This window comes from Pelophylax lessonae, assembly GCF_965119305.1.
Source record: "Pelophylax lessonae genome assembly, chromosome: 8".
NCBI lineage: Eukaryota > Metazoa > Chordata > Amphibia > Anura > Ranidae > Pelophylax > Pelophylax lessonae.
This window is the reverse complement of record NC_138775.1, coordinates 138910671-138931379: the sequence shown is the minus strand read 5'-3', so window position 1 is coordinate 138931379 and position 20709 is coordinate 138910671. Positions and strand designations below refer to the sequence as shown.

General features: G+C 46.3%; 1 protein-coding gene across 1 annotated transcript in view; it reads left to right on the top strand.

Annotated features, from left to right (window-relative positions):
• The first annotated feature begins 3629 nt into the window (after positions 1-3629).
• The window catches only part of ATRIP (ATR interacting protein), a 260422-nt gene continuing 243342 nt past the window's right edge, over positions 3630-20709 (top strand). The window contains exon 1 of the mRNA XM_082265110.1: positions 3630-4049. Coding sequence (XP_082121236.1) covers positions 3650-4049 — 400 coding nt within the window. The 5' untranslated portion in view covers positions 3630-3649. The remainder of the gene's footprint in view (positions 4050-20709) is intronic.

Sequence of the window (20709 nt, the reverse complement as noted above, 5' to 3'; positions counted from 1 at the left end):
TTCCAGTATCTTGTTCCAAGATTGCGTTCTCTGCTGGTAGTGTCATTATTAGTAGCTGCATTAATCTCTTGTAGGAAACTCTTTATTCCATATTACTATAATCTTAGTGCAAGATTTTAATTCCAATGTATTCAAATGGATAGATCATGCCCTTTTGTAGTTCATAGCTGCTTTTGGACACTAATGATTTGGTGGGTGAGCCATCTCTGTTGATGAGTTATGGGAATATCCCTTGAGAATTAACATAAATTCATCCCATGTATCACGTCTAACTAATTATTCCTGTTATGCAGAGTCCTTTGCATATAACAACATCAAAATTCAATATATAGTGACAACCGGATACATACATGTACTTACACACACATATAGATACATACATACATACAAGCGGACCTGAACAAAATAACGGGGTGGGCAACTACATGGCAGATGAGGTTTAATGTTGAAAAATGTAAAGTAATGCACTTGGGGGGCCAGAAAACAGAAAGCAAGCTACTCACTAGGGGGGGAACCTCTGGGTGAGTCTAGGATGGAAAAGGACCTGGGGGTACTGGTAGACAACAGGCTTGGCAGTGGCATGCCATGCCAAGCCGCTGCAAGCAAAGCCAACAGAATACTGGGATGTATAAAAAAGGGGATTCACTCCAGAAATAAAGAGATTATTCTCCCGCTCTACAAGACTCTGGTCCAGCCATATTTGGAGTATGCTGTCCAGTTCTGGGCACCGGTCCTCAGGAAGGATGTGCTGGAACTGGAAAGAGTCCAGAGAAGGGCAACAAAAATAATTAGGGGAATGGAGGACATCAGCTATGAGGAAAGACTACAAGCACTGAACTTATTCTCTCTGGAGAAGAGACGATTGAGGGGGGATATGATATCAATGTACAAATACTGTACTGGCGACCCTAGCATAAGGAACAAACTATTCAGAGAGAGGAGATACAATAAGACACGTGGCCATTCACTAAAACTAGAGGAAAGGCGGTTTAACCTTAAAATGCGTAAGGGGTTCTTCACTGTAAGAGCGGTAAGGATGTGGAATTCTCTTCCACAAGCAGTCGTATCAGCTGGGAGCATTGATAGTTTCAAAAAACTATTAGATGGGCACCTTGGATACCACAACATACAGGGGTACACAATGTACGGTTAAAAGCAAACACACACACATCATAGGTTGAACTGGATGGAATGATGTCTTTTTTCAACCTCACTAACTATGTAACTATGTACATATACGCACATGTACATACCCATATATATACACATATACATACATATCTATATATACACATTTAGTCACCATTTTGACTAGGCTTTGTACGTTTAGCTGAGTCAATACTGGGTGTCTCAGGAAGAGATAGCCTATTGCTTTGTTCCTTTGTTGATGAAGTTTCTTCTTTTAAACTTTGAGTTTCAGGTTCTTATCCACATCTCTTTGTATAAAACCTTGAAAATGGGGACATTTTTGCATGGTCAATTGAGGCTGAATAAATACCCAGGTTGTAGTCTAATTTGCACTAGTAAGAGTTTATCAACACTAGTGTGTGTGTGTGTGTGTGTGTGTGTGTGTGTGGGCCATTTCTCCTGCACAAATGTTATCGTGTCAGACAAAGGTCAATTTACTGGTGGCAGATTTATGTTTTCATCAACTCTAAATTTTATATAGAGATAACCTGACAACCCCCACCGGGTGCGGTTGTGAGCTGGCTTTGCAATAGTGGTGCTTGGCCCTTGTCAGTCTTTCCTTCCTAAGGTTGTTTCATGTTTCCATCTGAATGAAGACATTATGTTGTCTTCCCTGTGTCCTAAGCCTAAACATCCTAGGGGGATTGCCTTGAATTCTCTGGATGTGGGCCGGGCACACAGGGTGTACCTTGTGGCAACCAAGTCGTTTAGGAAATCAGCCTTACTGTTTGTCCTTACGGATGGACCTCGCAAAGGGTTGGTCGCATCTGCCGTGACCATTTCTAGATGGACAAGACAGACGGCGGTGCAGGCCTATTCCATCAAGGGTTAGGTTCCTCCGTTCCCTGTTAAGGCTCTTTCTACACGGGCGCTTAGTGCCTTTTTTGGCATTCCGCCATCAGGTGTCAGTGATACAGGTTTGCAAGTCGGCCACCTGGTCATGTGCGCACACTTTTTCACAAAATTTTATAAAGTGGATGTACTGGCATCTGCGGATGCTGCTTCTGGCTGCAAGGTTTTGCAGGCCGCTGTTTGAGAGGACCTGGTCTTCTTTTGGGGGTTTGTTTTCAGGTGAGCTCCAGTTGTTCCTGGTTGAGCTTTATGTTACCTGGTTGGTTAGGTTTAGCCTTTTGGGAATTTTTTCTGCTGTGTCTTTCCCACCCCTTATGTTTTAACACTGCTTTGGGACGTCCCTATGGTTAAGAAGATTCTGGAGCTCTGTCCGTCAATGAACGAACGAGAAAATAGGATTTTTGTCTTACTGTAAAATCCTTTTCTCTGATGTACATTGACGGACAAAGCATCCACCCCCCCCTATTGATTTGAGTTGGGTTATTTTTCTTCTGACTGCTTGCAACAAAACTGAATGCCTATAGCAGAGTGTGGAAGTATATCCCCCCTGGGACTGCCCCATAGGTGTGGTAAAAGCTTTTTCCTGCCTAGTGTCCTACTCCTGTATGGGGGCAGCATAACCTAATGGTTAAGAATATTCTGGAGTTGTGTCTGTCAATGAACATCAGAGAAAAGGATTTTACGGTAAGACAAAAATAAAATTTTTTACTTTCTGCTATAAAACATATCCAATGAAAAAAATTGAATTTCTTCATCAGTTTAGGCCAATTTGGATTCGGTTTCATGTTTGGTAAAAGAAAATCCCAATAAGCGTTTATTGATTAGTTTGCGCAAAAGTTATAGCGTCTACAAACTATGGATATTTTTATTTATTTTTTTACTAGGAGTGGCGGCGATCAGCAACATGTAGGGGGACTGCGATATTGCAGCGGACAGTCGAGACACTGACACTTTTTGGGGACCAGTGACACCAATACAGTGATCAGGGCTAAAAATATGCACTATCACTATACTAATGACACTGGCTGGGAAGGAGTTAAACATCAGGGGCGATCAAAGGGTTAACTATGTACCTAGCCAATGTTTTCTAACTGCAATGGAGGTGCTTTTACTGGGGGAAGGCATTGATCAATGTTCCTGCTTTTCCCTACTGACAGAATGGCGATCTGCTTTGATTACATAGGCAGATTGCTTTTCTGCCTTTGTACTGAACGGTTAGCGGTTGCCAGCAGACATCTGGTCAGCGGGACCCGCTGTGTAGAATCACAGCAGGAGCGAGCTGCTGGTAGCGCACACTCCCGCCCGATACCCAGAATTGCAGGATCACGCATATATACGTGATCCCACGCAGCGTGGCCACCCTGTAGCAGTTAAACTGCTATAGGGCGATCGGCAAAACAATAAGACATAGTGCCTTGTCTGTGCATTGAGACTGTGTTGGGCAGTTCCGCCCAACCCATCCCATCCCAAAAGAGCTGTTGTATATGTGCCCTAAGTCTAGGTCAACTTTTATAATTAGTAATGGACTTTAATTAGTTCTTTGGTTTGCTAGTCTGACTTTGTTGTTTTTTTTTTTTTTCCATTTTGCAGGGGATCTGGCTTGCAAGCTATGTCAGCAAACCCTCTTTTTGCTACCAAAAAAAGGGACATTTCAATGCTTTATGGTACAAAGTGTGTTAATGCCAACTCCTCCCTTGAACCAGTCCAACGAGTCTACCCTCCATGCAGTGATCAGAGCAGCTGTCCTCCTTCAAAACGCCTACGACCAGCAAATGCTTCCAAAGGCAAAGCCATGGATGAGGTTTTTGTTGACAATGAAGACTTTACAGCTGATGATTTGGAAGAAATTGATATTTTGGCATCACAGGCCTTCACACAGGACAGCAATTCCGTAAATCTCCATTTTAATCGAAATCGAGGCAAAGTACTATCCGATAACCAACAGTCAACATCTATTTTTCCTCAGATACACAGACCAACACCTCACAGGCATGAAAGAGTTGTTACAAGTATGTTTACGTGATTACCTTTTGTAAAATTAAAATAGCTAAACATGTTTATTATCATGTACTTGACATCCTTTTTGTCTTCACATATTAAGGAAATGTAATTGCTTATTGAAAAAGAATGCATTGTGATTATATACATAATTTTTTTTTCTTTTGTATTCCTTTTTTTTAAAAGCATAAACGTTTTATTAAACGAACAAGGAAGTACAGTAGGAGAAATTAAATGTATAGTTAATCAAAAAAGGAATACATGTTGTAAGTTCAACAGTTCCTATAAGGAAGTGGGGGTAATTAAACATAGTCACCATAAATGAATAACAAAACAAAAATCTACATCAAGTAATAGCATATAAATTGTAAATACATACTGAAGTAACGAGTATAATAGTAGACCTATAGGTTTGAACATCACATAAACCGCATACAAAGGGGCTAATATTTGGGTCTCTCTTTCTCCTAAGAATATCAAACCGCTTTCTTCATCCACTCCCTTCCCTACCCCCATAACAAAGGGGGCTAAGGGCAGAGCAAGGGTAAACAAGTTACAACAAGAAGAGGTGGAAGTAGGAAAAATGATCTAGAAAGCCGAAAAGGTGCCAGTAAATAAAGTTAAAAAAAAAAAGTGTGGGGGGGGGGGTATGCAAAAGTGGGGAGAGGGAGTCCTCTCCGCCCTCTCCGTTGCCATCTGAAAAAAACATAGCTATCTAGGAGCATCATGCCCGTGGCGTGACATGAATTTATGAAAGGGGAAAAGAAGATCCAACAGCACTATATGCACCCAATCAGATTTCAGCTGTCATCCTGTAAAAGCGCCTGATATGCCAGAGAGCCTTGAAAGGTTTTCTAGGCCACCCATGTGTAAGAAAAGTTAGAGATATTGACTTGAGCGGTATTAATCTGCTCCTCCATCTCTTGCTATACAATGATGCCATTCCTTCATCGAAAGAGGTCAAGTTGACTTCCAGCGGACTGGCACGCAAAGCCTAGTAGTGTTAGCAACCAATTTGTGATACTGCTTTTTAGGTATCTTAGAGGAAAAAAAAAGAAGGTATTGTGCTAGGGAAAACTCCAATGGGAACGAAGAGACCTCTATCGTCGTGTCATGAACCTTATGCTAGAAGGACTGGAGCAGCAGACAGGACCACCAGACATGGAGAAAAGCATCTGCCTCCTGGCAACATCCCCAGCACCAATCGGAAACCATAGGCGCAAATTTGTGGATCAGAGACAGTGTTTTGTATCAGCAAGTTTTTATTTTATAACCATTTTCCTGAAGGATCCCTTATGGATATGCGTTCCAAACCCGCATAGGCTTTATCCAACCCCAGTTCAGTCTCCCAATATGTACAATCAGACTGCATTCTGATGGGGGATTCACCAAACAGGGACGCATATAAGATTGAGATTACATGACTTTGGGGAGAGGATCGGGAATACAGAGTCTTCCAACACCGTAGACAACCTATCAAAGCACTTCAGGATTTGTCTAGGAAATGTTTAAGTTGGATATAAGGACAGAAAGGGAACCGTGCAATATTGAATATTTCTACCAGCTCATGAAGTGGCCTCTGTGGAAAAAAATGTTTGGCCAGCACCTCACAGTATGGCCAGTACATAATATTATTTTTCTATTTATTAGGATCAGGACAGGAATAAAACCCTGATTCCAAAAAAGTGGGAATGCTATGTTAAATCTACATAATGCAATGATGTGCAAATCTCATAAACCCATATTGCTTTTTTGTTCATTGACGGGCACAGCTCCTCATCTTCATGACCATTGGGTTATACTGCCCCCTACAGGAGTAGGACACTAGGCAGACACACAAACTTGACCACACCTATGTGGCAGTCCCTGGGGGTATACTCCCACTCTCTGCTATAGGTACAGTTGTGCTCATAATTTTACATACACAGGCAGAATTTATGATTTCGTGGTCATTTTTCCCAAGAATATGAATAACAACACAACCTTTTCTTTCACTCATGGTTAGTGTTTGGCTGAAGCCATTTAGTATAAATTAACTGCGTTTACTCTTTTTAAATCATAATGACAACAGAAACTACTTAAAAAAAAAAAAAAAAAACCCTGATCAAAAATTTACATACCCTGGTGATTTTGGCTTGATAACATGCACACCAATTGACACATTTGAATGGCTTTTAAAGGTAACCATCCTCATCTGTGATCTGTTTGCTTGTAATTAGTGTGTGTGTATTCAAGGTCAATGAGTTTCTGGACTCCTGACAAAATAAAGGGATATAAAAACATATCCAAGGAATTGAGAATGCCAATCAGCAGTGTTCAAACTCTAATCAAGAAGTGGAAAATGAGGTGTTCTGTTGAAACCAAACCACGGTCAGGTAGACCAACTAAAATTTCAGCCACAACTGCCAGGAAAATTGTTCAGGATTCAAAGGAAAACCCACAAATAACTTCAGGTGAAATACAGGACTCTCTGAAAACATGTGGTGTGGCTGTTTCAAGATGGACATTAAGGAGGCACCAAACAGCACAGAGGCAAGCCTCAAACCTTCTGGCACAAAGTCATTTGGAGTGATGAGACCAAAATTGAGCTTTATGGCCACAACCATAAATGCTACATTTGGAGAGAAGTCAAAAAGGCCTATGATGAAAGGTACACCATTCCTACTGTGAAACATGGAGGTGGGTCGCTGATGTTTTGGGGATGTGTGAGCTACAAAGGCACAGGAAATTTGGTCAGAATTGATGGCAAGATGAATGCAGTATGTTATCAAAAATAACTGGAGGAAAATTTGCATTCATCAGCCCAGAAGTTGCACATGGGACGTACTTGGACATTCCAACATGACAATGATCCTAAACAAAAGGCCAAGTTGACCTGTCATTGGCTACAGTAGAATAAAGTGAAGGTTCTGGAGTGGCAATCTCAGTCTCCTGACCTCAATATTGAGCCACTCTGGGGAGATTGCAGTTCATGCAAGACAGCCTAAGAATTTACAGGAACTGGAGGCTTTTTGCCAGGAAGAATGGGCAGCTTTACCATCTGAGAAGATGAAGAGCCTCATCCACAAATACCACAAAAGACTTCAAGCTGTCATTGATGTTAAAGGGGGCAATACAGGGTATTAACTGGGGTGTGTAAACTTTTGATCAGGGTCATTTGGGTAGTTTCTGTTGTCATTATGATTTAAAAAGAGTAAACAGTTGATTGATAATAAATGCCTTCAGCCAAACACTAACCATGAGCGAAATACATTTTTTGTGTTCTCATTCATATTCTCTGAAAAATGGCCAAGAAATCATAAATTCTGCCAGAATATGTAAACTTTTGTAAGCACAACTGTATTCAGTTTTTTTTCTTTCTGCCTAGTCAGGAGTAAGGACCTAGTTCCTCGCTGGGATCTCTGTTCCTGGCAATTTTTTCTTATTAAATGGAATTTTTTTTTCCTCTCTTTATTATTTTATTACTGAGAGAACTACAATCATGTGCCGAACTGGGCGATTAACTGGATAATATAGATCCTTAGGGTCCCCCCAGTCCGGTCAGCGAGCGCGTGCAGACCACAGCTCCGCACAAGGTTGGCTGTGACATAGTTCTACTGGACGGGGGCTGGCCTGCGAGTTAAATGTCTCACGAGGGCGCATACAAACTGGCTTTGGCCTGAGTTGCAGCGTTTCCTCCTGGCTGACAGCACCCACATTGTGATGGAGCTGTGTCCTTTCCTGAGCGGTGCCCACTCTATTTCTGGTGTGGTAAGTAGCTGTCCCCCCGCTACCCCTGGAGGCTTTTGGGGTGGACGTGGGGCCCTCCCTGGAATGGTTGGACCCCTGGGCTCCCCTCCCTCCCAGTGTCCACCCCTTCTCAGTGGTCTTTTGCTGACCTGTGCTCCCCCTCCCCCCCCATCTGCTCACACTAACCCCCCCGGGCTGGACATACCTTTTTATGTCGACATATGGTGCTGCGATGGGGGTGGGGGAGCGTGCTGCAAGCAACCAACCAATCATTGCTCTGGAGCTGGATGGGCCTGGTGGGGGGCCCCCGGGGTGCTACGCCGGGCCACCTATTTCTTGTAGCCTTCTATGCTACAGATCGGCAGCCATGTTTTGTGTAGCCTCAGCCGCCATTTTCCCATGGTTTTTCATTACAAATAGTGGCGGCCATGTTTTTGGAGGCGCGGGCGGTGATTCAGCGAGCCCTTCCTCGGCCTCTAGTGCTGATCCCTGGATATTTCTCTTCCTGATCGCCACACGGTGTGCAGTTAATTCAGGCTGTGAGTACCAGACCGATGGTGGTGAGTCCTTTTGTAGTGTTTTCTCTCCCTCTCTCTGCTATTGCAGCCATAGGGCTCTGTACTGGGCCTTGTAGCGAGGTGGTGTGTCCCTGACAGTGTTTTTACACTTTTTTGTGTGTGTTCCCCTCTCCATTCATGGAGTCCCTAGAGCATGTTTCACCACCTGATACCCTCTCAGAGGCTGTCGGGCCATCAGGGTCTGGAGTACTTGGTGTCCAAGGTAGATTTGGTCCTGAGCAAATTGGCTAGCAAAAAGCGTCCCCCGCCTTCACCTGTTTCATCCTGAATCTGATTTGGCCCCCGCGGATGCGATTTACCCTTTGAGGTCTGTGTCCATGCACCCTGCTGTGTCCATGAATCCTCTGCTCCTCCAGCCAAACATGAAAAGGCGATGGTGGATGAACTGATTGTATCAGTGCAGGAAAACTTAAAGCGGAGTTCCGGCCTCAAATACTTTTTTTAACAAAAAATACCCCAATAATACTAATCCATCGCCCTTTACAGAACCACTATTCTCATACTGACAAGGTTTACGGTATTGGATTTTAGTCAAAATCTTACTTTTAAAAACGCTGTCTGGGCGCGGCCATCTTAGGCATGGGCATCTGAAGCTGCAGTGTAATCTGCTGTGTCCTGCTTCCTGATTCCAGGGAGTGTTCTGGGAGTTCTTCCTGATTGCAGCCTCCTGGGAGTGATGACAAACGGCTCCCAGGATGCAATGCAAAGGCGGAAGTGATGTCAAAGGCCATGGCCACAGAGGGGGGAGAAGAAGGAAGGACAATCAAAAATGCCCTGAAAATAAGGTAAGGGACCCCCGGAAAAAAAATAGAAAATGCCCAATTGTTGATCAACATAGCGAGCACTCCAGGAATCCCTAAAGTTGAAAAATTGTCCGGAACTCCACTTTAAATATGGAGGATGCGACTAAAGCAGCATCGAGGCGCAGGTCACCTTTGGCACCCTGTAAGAAGTTCAGCTGGATCCAAACACAGGCATTGGCACACATGCGCGGGCCAATTAGCTTGTACACAAGAAGAAAGGTTCCAATGCGCATGCGCGAACGTACGCGCACATGTGCGCGCACTAGCGCCAAACGGCCTATTTAAGCTAAGCAATGACAGGAGCACATTGCTGAGTGGTCTTTCAGGTTGCTCCTGTTCACCTGTGCTCTGATCTGCTTCCTGTTTACCCGTGTTTGACTTTGGATTCCCGCCTGCCTAACTGTGACCTCGGTCTGTGTTTTGACCCTGCTCTGCTCTTGCTCTGCTACCTGATAGGACCACTTATTTTGGAGACCGAGGGAGGGGCTTTGGCACTAGAGACGGTATGCCAGCAACTTACCTTGCTTACCCAAGCAGTTAACACCCTGCAAGATGGCTATTTCCAGCTGGAGGGTCGCATCCAATCCATGGCCTCCACCTTAGCAACCCCTGCACCTGCTGTAGTTTCTGGACCCTCCACGCCTGAACAGACCTCATGTGCACCTGCAGTGATTATACCACCACCAGAACCCCGGGTATCTGCCCCGGAACGATTCTCAGATGACCAGCACAAGTTCCGGGCTTTCAGGTACTCATTTGAAATATACTTCACTCTGCAACCACTGACTTTCTCACTTGAATCCACCAAGTAAGGGTTTGAAATCTACCTGCTTCTTGGAAAGCCACAGTCCTGGGTCCATCGTCTTCTAGAACAGAAAAATGCAGTCCTGAACACTATCTCATCATTCTTCGAAGCGATGGCTCAGCTCTATGATGATCCCCAGGGATCCACCACAGCTGAAGCGACCCTACATGCACTCCAGTCGCCGCCCTGTCGAAGACTGTTGCAGAATTCCACAGGTGGGCCTCCGATACAGACTGAAATGATGCAGCCCTACAGCATCAACTCCGTCTTGGCATGTCGGAGGGCCTAAAGACGAACTTGCCAGAGTGGGTATGCCCGGTTCCCTTGACTGCCTCATTGGGCTCGCTATCCAACTTGATCGCAGGCTCAGGGAGAGGAGAACGGAAAGAGACGGTAGTACCAGACCTACCTGGATGTTGCCACGAGTACCATTAGCTCCGCATTCTCTTCCATCTACCAATACCCCCATAGCCTCGGGGGGGAGAACCAATGCAACTGGGCCTCTTGTACTCCCCACTCACCACTGAGGAGAAATTGTGAAGATGCCGGAATACCCTATACCTCTGTAGGGAAGCAGGACACTGCCTTCAGAACTGCCCTGTAAGGCCTAGTACGTCCAAGACTGCTCTCTCTTTTTACATTGCTATTTTTTTCTGGGGGAGACTGATCTGCTCATATTACACAATTACTACAGATCCCCGGAAAGAACATCAAGTCCCAGCCATCATTGATTCCAGAGCTTGCAGCTGTTTCATGGACAATGACTTTGCTCAGCGTCATTAGATTCCTTTGCATGCAAAGACTCGCCAGCTATCTATCCATCTAGCCAATGGATCCCATCTTAAGTCTGGGCCTATAACTCGAGAAACCTGCCGACTACTGGCTATATTTCATACTGGCCATCGAGAATACTTATGTCTGGACATTTTACCATCTCTTCCGTTCCCTGTTATTCTGGGCATCCCCTGGTTACAAGCGCACATCCCTCATAAACTGGGGAACAGGGGAGGTGACATTCCAATCCACCTATTGCCAACAGTGCTGCTTCTGGCCCATTCCTGAAGAACCTGCGCCTCTTCTGGGTCTACATCCTGATTCCTCTTTCACAGCTTGTGCCTTCAGTGTACCATTTAATTATTGGAAGTCTTTGATAAAAATAAAGCAGATATCTTGCCACCCCACCGTCCATATGACTGCCCAATCAAACTTTTACCTGGTGCTAAGATACCTTTTGGGCGCATCTTTCCAAACTAGAATGTGAAGCACTACACCTCTACATAAATGAAAACTTAGAGAAAGGCTTCATCCCGCCCTCTAAATCCCCCCTCAGGGGCTGGTATATTCTTTGTTGAAAAGAAGGATCACCCTCTGCGCGTGTTGATTGCCGGGATCTACATAAAATCACTGTCAAGAAAAGGGATCCTTTGCCTCTGGTTCCCAAACTTTTTCAATGCTTTAGGGCAGCCACGGTATTTACAAAACTTGACTTACGAGGAGCATACAATCTAGTACAGATCCGTGAAGGGGACGAATGAAAGATGGCCTTTCACACCAGATTCGGACACTTGTCATGCCCTTTGGATTGTGTAATGCTCCAGCCACCTTTCAGCATTTTGTAAATAAATAATATTTTCAGAGACTTTCTTGACATGTTTATGATTGTATATTTTGATGACATTCTCATCTTTTCTGTATCCATCGAAATGCGCCGTGAACAGGTCAAGAAGGTCCTCGGTCTCCTATGAGACCATGGACTGTACGCAAAGGCCTAAAAATGTAAATTTCAAAAAGAAACAATCCAATTCCTGGGACTTGTCATTTCCACCTCAGGCATCTCCATTGATTCCCAGAAGGTCAAATATAGCCTTGAATGGCCTACTCCCACAGACCGGAAGAGCCGCAAGGATTCATTCGGTTTGCCAACTTCTATTAAGAATTTCTCCACTATTATCTCCTCCAGTCACTCAGCTGATGAAGCAAAATACTTGTTTTCAGTAGATACCGGAAGCATAAGCTGCATTTGACCATTTAAAGACCCTATTTACCATAGCACCTATTCTATGACATCCAAACCCTGCATCACCATATATCCTTGAAGTGGATGCCTCAGAAAATGACATAGGTGCCACCCTGTCACAACGTCAAGGCACAAAAAGTCCCTTCTTTATCCTGTCTCCTTCTTTTCTTGGAAACTCAGCCCTGCAGAAAAGAATTATGATGTGGGAGACCGGTAACTTCTGGCTATAAAGACGACCCTGGAAGAATGGTGCTACCTGTTAGAAGGGGCAGCTCATCCTATCTTGATCTTTACTGATTATAAGAATCTAGAGTACCTCAGGTCAGCCAAACTACTAAAACCACGTCAAGCCAGATGGACATTATTCTTCTCCCGCTTTACTTTCCGTATCACCTACACACCGGGTCCCAAGAATGGCAAGCCTGAAGAATGTCACCAAGCAGACACAGTCCTGCTGGCCCAAAACCTTTTACTTCTACAAGCGGATCTGATTACTCAGCTCAAGCAGGTATCTATAAAGGATGTTCTACCACCTGGCGTGTGTCTCCAAGAGCAGGAGGGACTGTTCCTATATAACCAAAAGGTGTTTGTACCTCCGAATCTATGCTCCAAAATCCTTAGCCTGTGTCATATCCCTTGGCAGGGCATTTTGGGGCATCTAAGACAATGGTATTTGTACAACGCTCCTTTTGGTGGCCTGGTCTGAAGTCTGACTGCTGAGGTTATGTCGGAGCCTGTGGAATCGGAATTAGAAGCGAAGGAACAAAATCTTGGGGTCTGCTAAGGCCCATACCCATTCCCAAGAGGCCTTGGGAGATTATTAGTATGTACAAACAAATGGCCAAACGGAGCAAACAAACCAAACCCCGGAGCAATATGTCTGGTGTTTTTCATCTTTTTCTCAAGATGACTGGGCGTTGCTTCTACCCCTGACATAATTTGCATATAATGATGCAGTTCACTCGGCCACGGGACATGCTCCATTTTTGGAAAATTATGGGTACTTTCCAGTCCAGTGATGCCTGATTCCTCTGCCTCAGCAGTCCAGGAGAGAGCAAAATGCCTACAGTCAAACAACAAAGTGTTGCAAGATGCCATTTCCAAAGCACAGCAAGAGAATAAAAACATTTTTTGACAGGAAAAGGAGAGGAAACCTAAAGCTCAAATGAGACAAGGTTTGGCTATCCACCACTAATCTAAAACTGTCATGCCCATCCAAGAAACTGGGGCCTAGATATATCGGTCCATTCCCTGTTAGGCCGTTTGGCGCCAGTATTGATTTGTTTCCTATTTAAGCTAAGTAATGACAGGAGCACATTGCTGAGTGGCCTTTCAGCTTTTTCCTGTTCACCTGTCCTCTGATCTGCTTTGACGCGGCTTGACCTTGACTCTCCTCTGGACTCCCGCCTGCCTACCTGTGACCTCGCCTGTGATTTGACCCTGCTCCTGTCTCATGCCCTTGTACCTTGCTGCCCAACTGTGTACCGACTCTGGCTTGTATCCTGACACAGCTCTTATCTCACGTTCCTGTACCTGCACTGCCCAGCTGTTGACGACCCCTTGGCTTGTATTTCGGCTACACTCCTGCCTTCTTATCCAGCATATCAGAGTTCCAGGGGCCTGTTCGGTTATCCACTGCCATCGTTTCTTGTCAAGCCTCAGTTGGTGCCACCTGCTATACCGTTCCTTGTGCCACTGTCTTCTCTACCAAGGGTGTTGGACAGGAGGTGCAATAGGAGCCCCCTCTACAGCTCAATCTCCACCAGGTACGTGATACACCCACAGGTCCTCAAAAGCGGTGAAGGTGTTCCCCTTTCCCGCCTTGACAATATTGTCAAAATACAGTGGGGGTGCCCAAAACGCACCTTTGCAGTTCGTAGTGGACCCCAGGTTGAATAAAGCCACTGTAATCCTGGTTGAAGAGTCCCGGTCTTCACAGATCCGCCATATGTTCACTGGTTCGGCACTTAGATCTGTATTTACTATTGCCCTGGTGTCGTAAGCTATGACAGAGTGGGCAAAACTTCTACACCGCGGCCTGGAGGAGAAACTGCCCCCCCTTTCTTTGCGGAGCTTGTGGATCAGTTGGTCCAAGTGCTACAGTTTCTGTGACGCCTCTTTGGATGCCGCTTCCCTGATTTCTAGACTATCTGTTTCAGTGGTTGGTCTTGCAGTGTATTATCTGGCTGAAATGCCAGTCTGCGGACCAGGCTTCTAAGAAGGCCTTATCTGATCTTGCATTTGTGGGGGATCGCCTTATTGGAGCCTCCCTGGCTGACATCATCAAAGGCCTCACAGGGAAAGCGTACTCTTCTTCCTCAGGCTTCCAAGGGTAAAGAGTCCTGTCGCAGACGGAGGCCTTTCTATTCGGCTCACAAGCTGCCTTTTCATCCCTCAGGGTCTCAAGACAAGGGACCTAAGCCCTTCAGGGCCTCCACTGGGGGTTCTAAGAAGTCTTGGTCAGGCAAGCCACGAGCGGGTTCTGCCAGACCTACGGACAAGACTTCCTCCGCATGAAGGGGTGCCCTCAGCTGTATTTGGGGTGGGGGGATGTCTTTGCTGGTTTCCGGATCCGTGTAGCTCTCTGATCCAGGACAAGTGGGTCCACAAAGTCATTCGCTCCGGCTACAAGATTAATCATACCCTCTGGAAAGGTTCTTCCCTTCCAACCTGCACTTATCCCCAGATCACTTAGGGGATCTCTATAGGGGAATGCAAGACTTGTTACTTCAACAGGTGATTGTTCTAGTTCTGACATCGTAACACTTGAAGCTACTCCCGGGGGCTAGGACCAGGCGTCAGGCCGACGATGGGGACATGGGGGGATGCCCCGCCGGCGACAAGATGACCGATCATGCGAGGGGGAGTTACCTGTCACTTACAGGGCCCCCTTCCTGTCGATCCCGTCCAGTAGGCTGGGGGGGTCCTCTTGTGGGCCCCCAGAAGCTCCGCGGGCCGTGCGGGGCCACCATTTTCTTGTAGCTAATGTGCTATTGAAGATCGCCGGCCATGTTTGTGTAGCCCGGTGGCTATTTTACAGTGGATCCCCATTGAATATCAATGGTGGCCATGTTTGAGTCCCTAGAGGCGACTTTTGGTGGTGGAGCCCCTCCCTGTACCCTAGTGCTGACACGTTCTGGGCCTTCCTGTTGCATCTCTGGTGCGGGTGGTGAGTCTGGGGGGGGGTCTCTCTCTCTCTCTCTCTCTCTGCTGAGGGTCTTCAGTGCGCTCTGCCTGACCTTTGGGGGCGCAATAGGCGCGGTGGGATGATCTTAAAAAAGAAAAAAAATGTTTTCAACTTTTTTGCTGCGGGTTCCCCTGGTGCAACATGGACCCTATGGAACACTTTTCCCCACCTGACCCCCTCAAAGAGGCCAGAGGGCCCTCTGGATCCCAGTCCCCTCTTATGAGGATGACCCCTCTCCCTCCACCCCTGCGCAAGAAAAGGCGCTGGTGGACGCACCGGTTGTATCTGTGCGTGAGACCCTAAAAATGGAGGACACGACTGCGGCTGAGGCGCAGGTTACGTTTGGCACTCACAAGCCATCCAGAGCAGCAAAGGTTTTTTTCCCCTTCCCGCTTATTTTAACAACATGGTAAAAAATGAATGTGACCGCCCAATGGTGTTTAAGCAGTTTGCTAGACGCTACCCCTTTTGAAGAGTTTGTTAAAAAATTGGACTGTGCCATCTACGGTGGACTCTCCGGTCTCCAGACTGAATCCCAGTGAACTACCATGATCTCAGTGGAGGATTCCCCGTCCTTTAAGGATCCGGCGGATAGAAAGGCGGAGTATGTTTCCCGCAATATGTACTCTGCCCTAAGACCGGTGTTTACTATTGCCCTTGTGTCACAAGCCCTGACTGAATGGGCTAAGTTACTACACTGTGACCTGGAGGGGGGAACAACTCCCCCCCTGCCTTTGCGGAACTAACGGACCAGTTGGTGCAGGGGCTGCAATTTGTTTGTGATGCCTCGCTGGATGCAATATTGGCCCGACTGACGGTTTTCGGCAGCGGTCCTCCGGCTTATTCTTTGGCTAAAATTATGGTCTGCGGATCATACCTCAAAGAAGGCCTTGACTGATCTACCTTTTTCAAGGTGATCGCCTGTTTGGGGCTACCCTTAATGACATTATCAAAGGTCTTACAGGGGGTAAAAGTACCTTTCTCCCACAGGCTAACAAAGGTTTTTTTTTTTTTTTTTTTATCCCTCAGGGACAAGTGATAAGGGATCAAAGTCCTTCAATGCCTCCTCTGGTGGCTCCAAGCGACCCTGGTCTGGCAAACAGAAATCGGTTACACCAGGGAGATTTCTTGGCCTCCATAGACCTTCACATCCCGATATGTGCAGGAAATCAACGGTTTCTCCGTTTTTTGCAGTGGGAGAGGATCACTATCAGTTTGTGGCGTTACCCTTTGGTCTCGCCTCTGCTCCTCGGGTGTTCACAAAGGTGTTGGCTCCGATCCTGGCTTTATTACGCCAGCGGAGGATATCGGTCCTGGGTTACCTGGACGATCTGCTTCTCCGTGCAGTGTCTCCCACGGTGCTGGTGACAAACTTGGAGATCACCATGAGAACTTTGGAGGAGTTTGTGTGGATTCTGAACCTTCAGAAGTCGTCCCTGGTTCCTTCCATGAGACTGGACTATCTGGGCCTGACTTTGGATTCGTCCTCAGGGTGTTTCTTCCTCTGGACAAACTTCAAAAGCTCCAGACTGTGATTCAGCTATTGCTGTCCAGCAAATGGTCATCCCTTCGGACTTGTATGAGAGTTTTGGGACTGATGGTGTCGTCCTTCGAGGCGGCCCCTTTTGCTCAATTCCACACGAGATTCCTCCAGAAGGAAATCCTTCTCAAATGGAACAAAGATCCCAATTCCCTGGACAGCCAGATCCAGCTGAGTCGGGTAACCAGGGGGTCCCTGATATGGTGGCTTCGGTCCCTGACACTCAAACAAGGATTCTTTCCTCCCCCTATATTGGACTGTGATCACCATGGATTGCCAGTCTGTCCGGGTAGGGAGGTGTTCTTTGCAAGATTTTCTGCTCAAGGGGTCTGGTCCCTTGAAGAATCCAGGTTACCTATCAATGTTCTGGAGCTGAGAGCGATCAGGGCTGTCCAGTGCGCATTCAATCGGACAATGCCACGGCCGTGGCTTATATCAATCACCATGGGGGCACCAGAAGTGTCCTTGCGGCCTTGGAGGTGGCAGGCATCCTTCGATGGGCTTTGTTCCAGCTCTCTCCGCTGTTCACATTCCAGGAGTGGAAAATTGGCAGGCGGATTACCTCAGTCGACAGACTTTGGATCAAGGGGAATGGTCTCTCCATCTGGAGTTGTTCGAGCAGGTGTGCCTTCGTTGGGGCACTCCAGAAGTAGATCTGTTGGCGTCTTGGATCAACAGGAAAGTACAGAGGTTTGTGGTTCGCTCTCGGACCCTCTGGCAGATGCCACAGATGCGCTGGTGGCTCCGTGGGGTCAGGATCAGCTGATGTGTGCCTTTCTCCCTCTCAAGTTGCTGCCAAAACTTCTTTGCAGGATCGAGGCAGAAGGGATTCTGGTCATCCTTTTGGCTCTGGACTGGCCTCGCCGAGCTTTGTACGCCGACCTGGTCAGGCTAGTCGCAGACCTTCCTTGGAGACTTCCTCTCTCCAGGAGGATCTATTGTCTCAAGGGCCAATCTTCCATCCTGCTTTAGTCGCTGGCTTTGATGGCTTGGCTGTTGAAAGCCAGGTGCTGAAGGACAGGGGATTGTCTGTCTGCTTCAGTGATTTCCCACTGTTCTTAAAGCAAGAAAAGCGACTTCTAGAAAGATCTATCCTCGTACGTGGAAGTTTTATATTGCGTGGTGTGAGTCTCTTGGGGTTCCCCCTTGCTCCTACTCGGTGGATCGGATCTTGGCTTTCCTTCAACGGGTAGTTGATCAAAAATTGGCCTTGAGTACTATCAAGGTTCAGGTTTCCATTCCCTGGTGTGTAACTTTATCCAGGGCTGCGATACTTGGCACCACCGGTGCGACGTCCAATGCCACCTTGGAACCTTAATTTGGTGTGGTCGGTTTTCTAGAAACCCCCCTTTGAAAATATTTGGGAGATTCCCCTGCTTACCTTATCCCATAAGGTGGCCTTCTTGGTAGCTATTACTTCTGCGCGCAGGGTGTCGATTTTGGCGGCGTTGTCCTGTCTTTCTCCCTATCTGGTGGTTAACAGGGATAAAGTGGTGCTTCATCCAGATCCTTCCTTCTGAAGGTGGTTTCCAGTTTCCACTTAAAAGAGGACATTGTGTTGCCCTCCTTGTGTCCTAAGCCTCAACATCCCAAGGAATTTGCACTACATACTTTGGATGTGGTTCGTGCAATCAGGGTGTACTTGGCGACCACGAAGTCTTTTTTCGAAAGTCGGATTCACTCTTTTTGTACTAGCGCATGGACCAAAGAAAGGGCTACCTGCGTCTGCTGCCACTATTTCCAGATAGATAAGACAGGCAGTTGTGCAGGCTTATTCAATTAAGGGTCAGGTTCCACCTTTCCCTGTTAAGGCGCATTCTACTTGGGCGCTTAGTGCTTCCTGGGCCTTTCGCCATCAGGCATCTGTTGTTTAGGTTTGCAAGGCAGTTACCTGGTTGTCTGTTCATACCTTTACAAAGTTTTAAAAGGTGGATGTGCTGGCATTTGCAGATGCCTCCTTTGGCCGCAAAGTTTTGCAGGCTGCTGTTTAACCACTTAAGCCCCGGAAGATTTTACCCCCTTCCTTACCAGGGGGTTTTTTGTGATTTTTTTTTTTTTTTTACTGCATGACTTTAACGGACAATTGCGCGGTCGTGTGACGCTGTACCTAAACGAATTTCACGTCCTTTTTTTCCCACAAACGGAGCTTTCTTTTGGTGGTATTTGATCACCTGTGCGATGTTTTTGATCATGCGCTATAAACAAAAAAAGAGCGTAAATTTTGCAAAAATAACTATTTTTCACTTTTTTTTTATATGAAATTCCCCCCAAAAAAATGTAAAAATCAAAATTTTTTAACATTTTCGGCCAATTTGTTTTATGCTACATATGTTTGGTAAAAAAATCGCAAAAAGCGTATTTTGATTGGTTTGTGCAAAAGTTATCTCGTTTACTAACAAAGGGAAAGATTTTTGTAATTTTTGGTGTTTTTTTTTTTTTTTTTTTTAACGAGTAATGGGGTCGATCTGCGATTTTTTTTTTTTTTTTTTTTTTTTTTTGTGGTACTGCGACATTGCGGCGGACAGATCGGACCCTTGACTGACATTTTTGACACTTTTGGGGTTACCGGTGACATTACTGCAGTAATCAGTGCTATACATATGCACTGTTACTATAAAAATGACACTGGCAGGGAAGGGGTTAACTGTATTGGAGAGGGAGGGGTTAAGTGTGTCCTAGGGGCGTGTTTCTAACTGTGATGGGACATGTCTCCTATTGTAAAAACAGAGATCAACGATTCTACATAGTAGAACCGTCTGATCTCCATTTTTACACAGGGGAGAATGACAGGCGGCTTTTTTACATAAGCCGCCCGCCTTTCTCCCACTCTACCGACGATCGTAGTGTGACCGGCGGACATCGGGTCCGCCGGTCACACGCCTGGACTCCTCTGTGAATGAGCCGAGGCGGGCGGGCGCTCGCCCGCTATTGGCTGAAAACCCGGTGACAGGCTAGCGACGTAGATCTACGTCACTCTGCCTGGCCGGGGCTGACTGCCGCAGTAAATATACTGTGCGCAGTCGGCAAGCGGTTAAGGGTGTTTTTCAGTCTCCCTTGAGGGTGTTTAATGTTTTTGTCAGGTGGGTCTCATCTTGATGTTCTGATGAGCTCTATGTTGACTGGTTGGCTGTGGTTCAGCTTTGGGGAATTTATTTTCTGCTGTTCCCACCCCTCATGTTTTTTATGGCACTGCTTTGGGACATCCCTACTGTAATGAAGAACAGAGACTGTCTGTCAAGGAACGATAGAGAAAATTGGACTTTTGTTTTACCGTAAAATCCCTTTCTCTGAAGTTCATTGACGGACGCAGTACCCCCCCCCCCCCTCTGTTTTGAGTTGGGTTGGTATTGTTTTCTCTGACACTGCTTTGATACAAAACTGACATCCTATAGCAAGGAGAGAGGGTATACCCCCTGCGACTGCCCATAGGCGTAGCCAGAACTTTATTTCTGCCTAGTGTCCTACTCCTGTAGGTGGTAGTATAACCCTACTGTTATGAAGAACAAACTGCGTTTGTCAATGAACTTCAGAGAAAAGGATCTTAAGCCCCGTACACACGTACCGATGGTCGGCTTACAAATGTTCCTCTTTTCTCCCCGGGATGTCGGTGTCTGCTGAAAAGTGCAAAGACAGCACAAGGACAGCACAAGAATTTTGTCCACCGACTGCAGAAGTGATGTCATGTAATGGTTAACTTTCCCTGTGTTTTCTATTTTCTGAGCATGCCCAGTCTTGCAAATCTGCGGTCTGTCGGCCGAATTGTGTACTGACAGGCGAACAATCGTCCGTTCTGGTGTCGGCATACAAATATTTTCATGTTTGCAAGAAAGACTTTTGTCCGCGGATTGTGCGCAGACATCTGTCGGAGGCACCATACTAACACGCGTACAATCGGCAGATCCTTCGTCCACCGACGTTTGTATGCCGACGATCGGTACGTGTGTACGGGCCTTAACGGTAAGACAAAAATCCAATTTTTTTTTAGATTCATATTCGGCTGTGGGAACACACT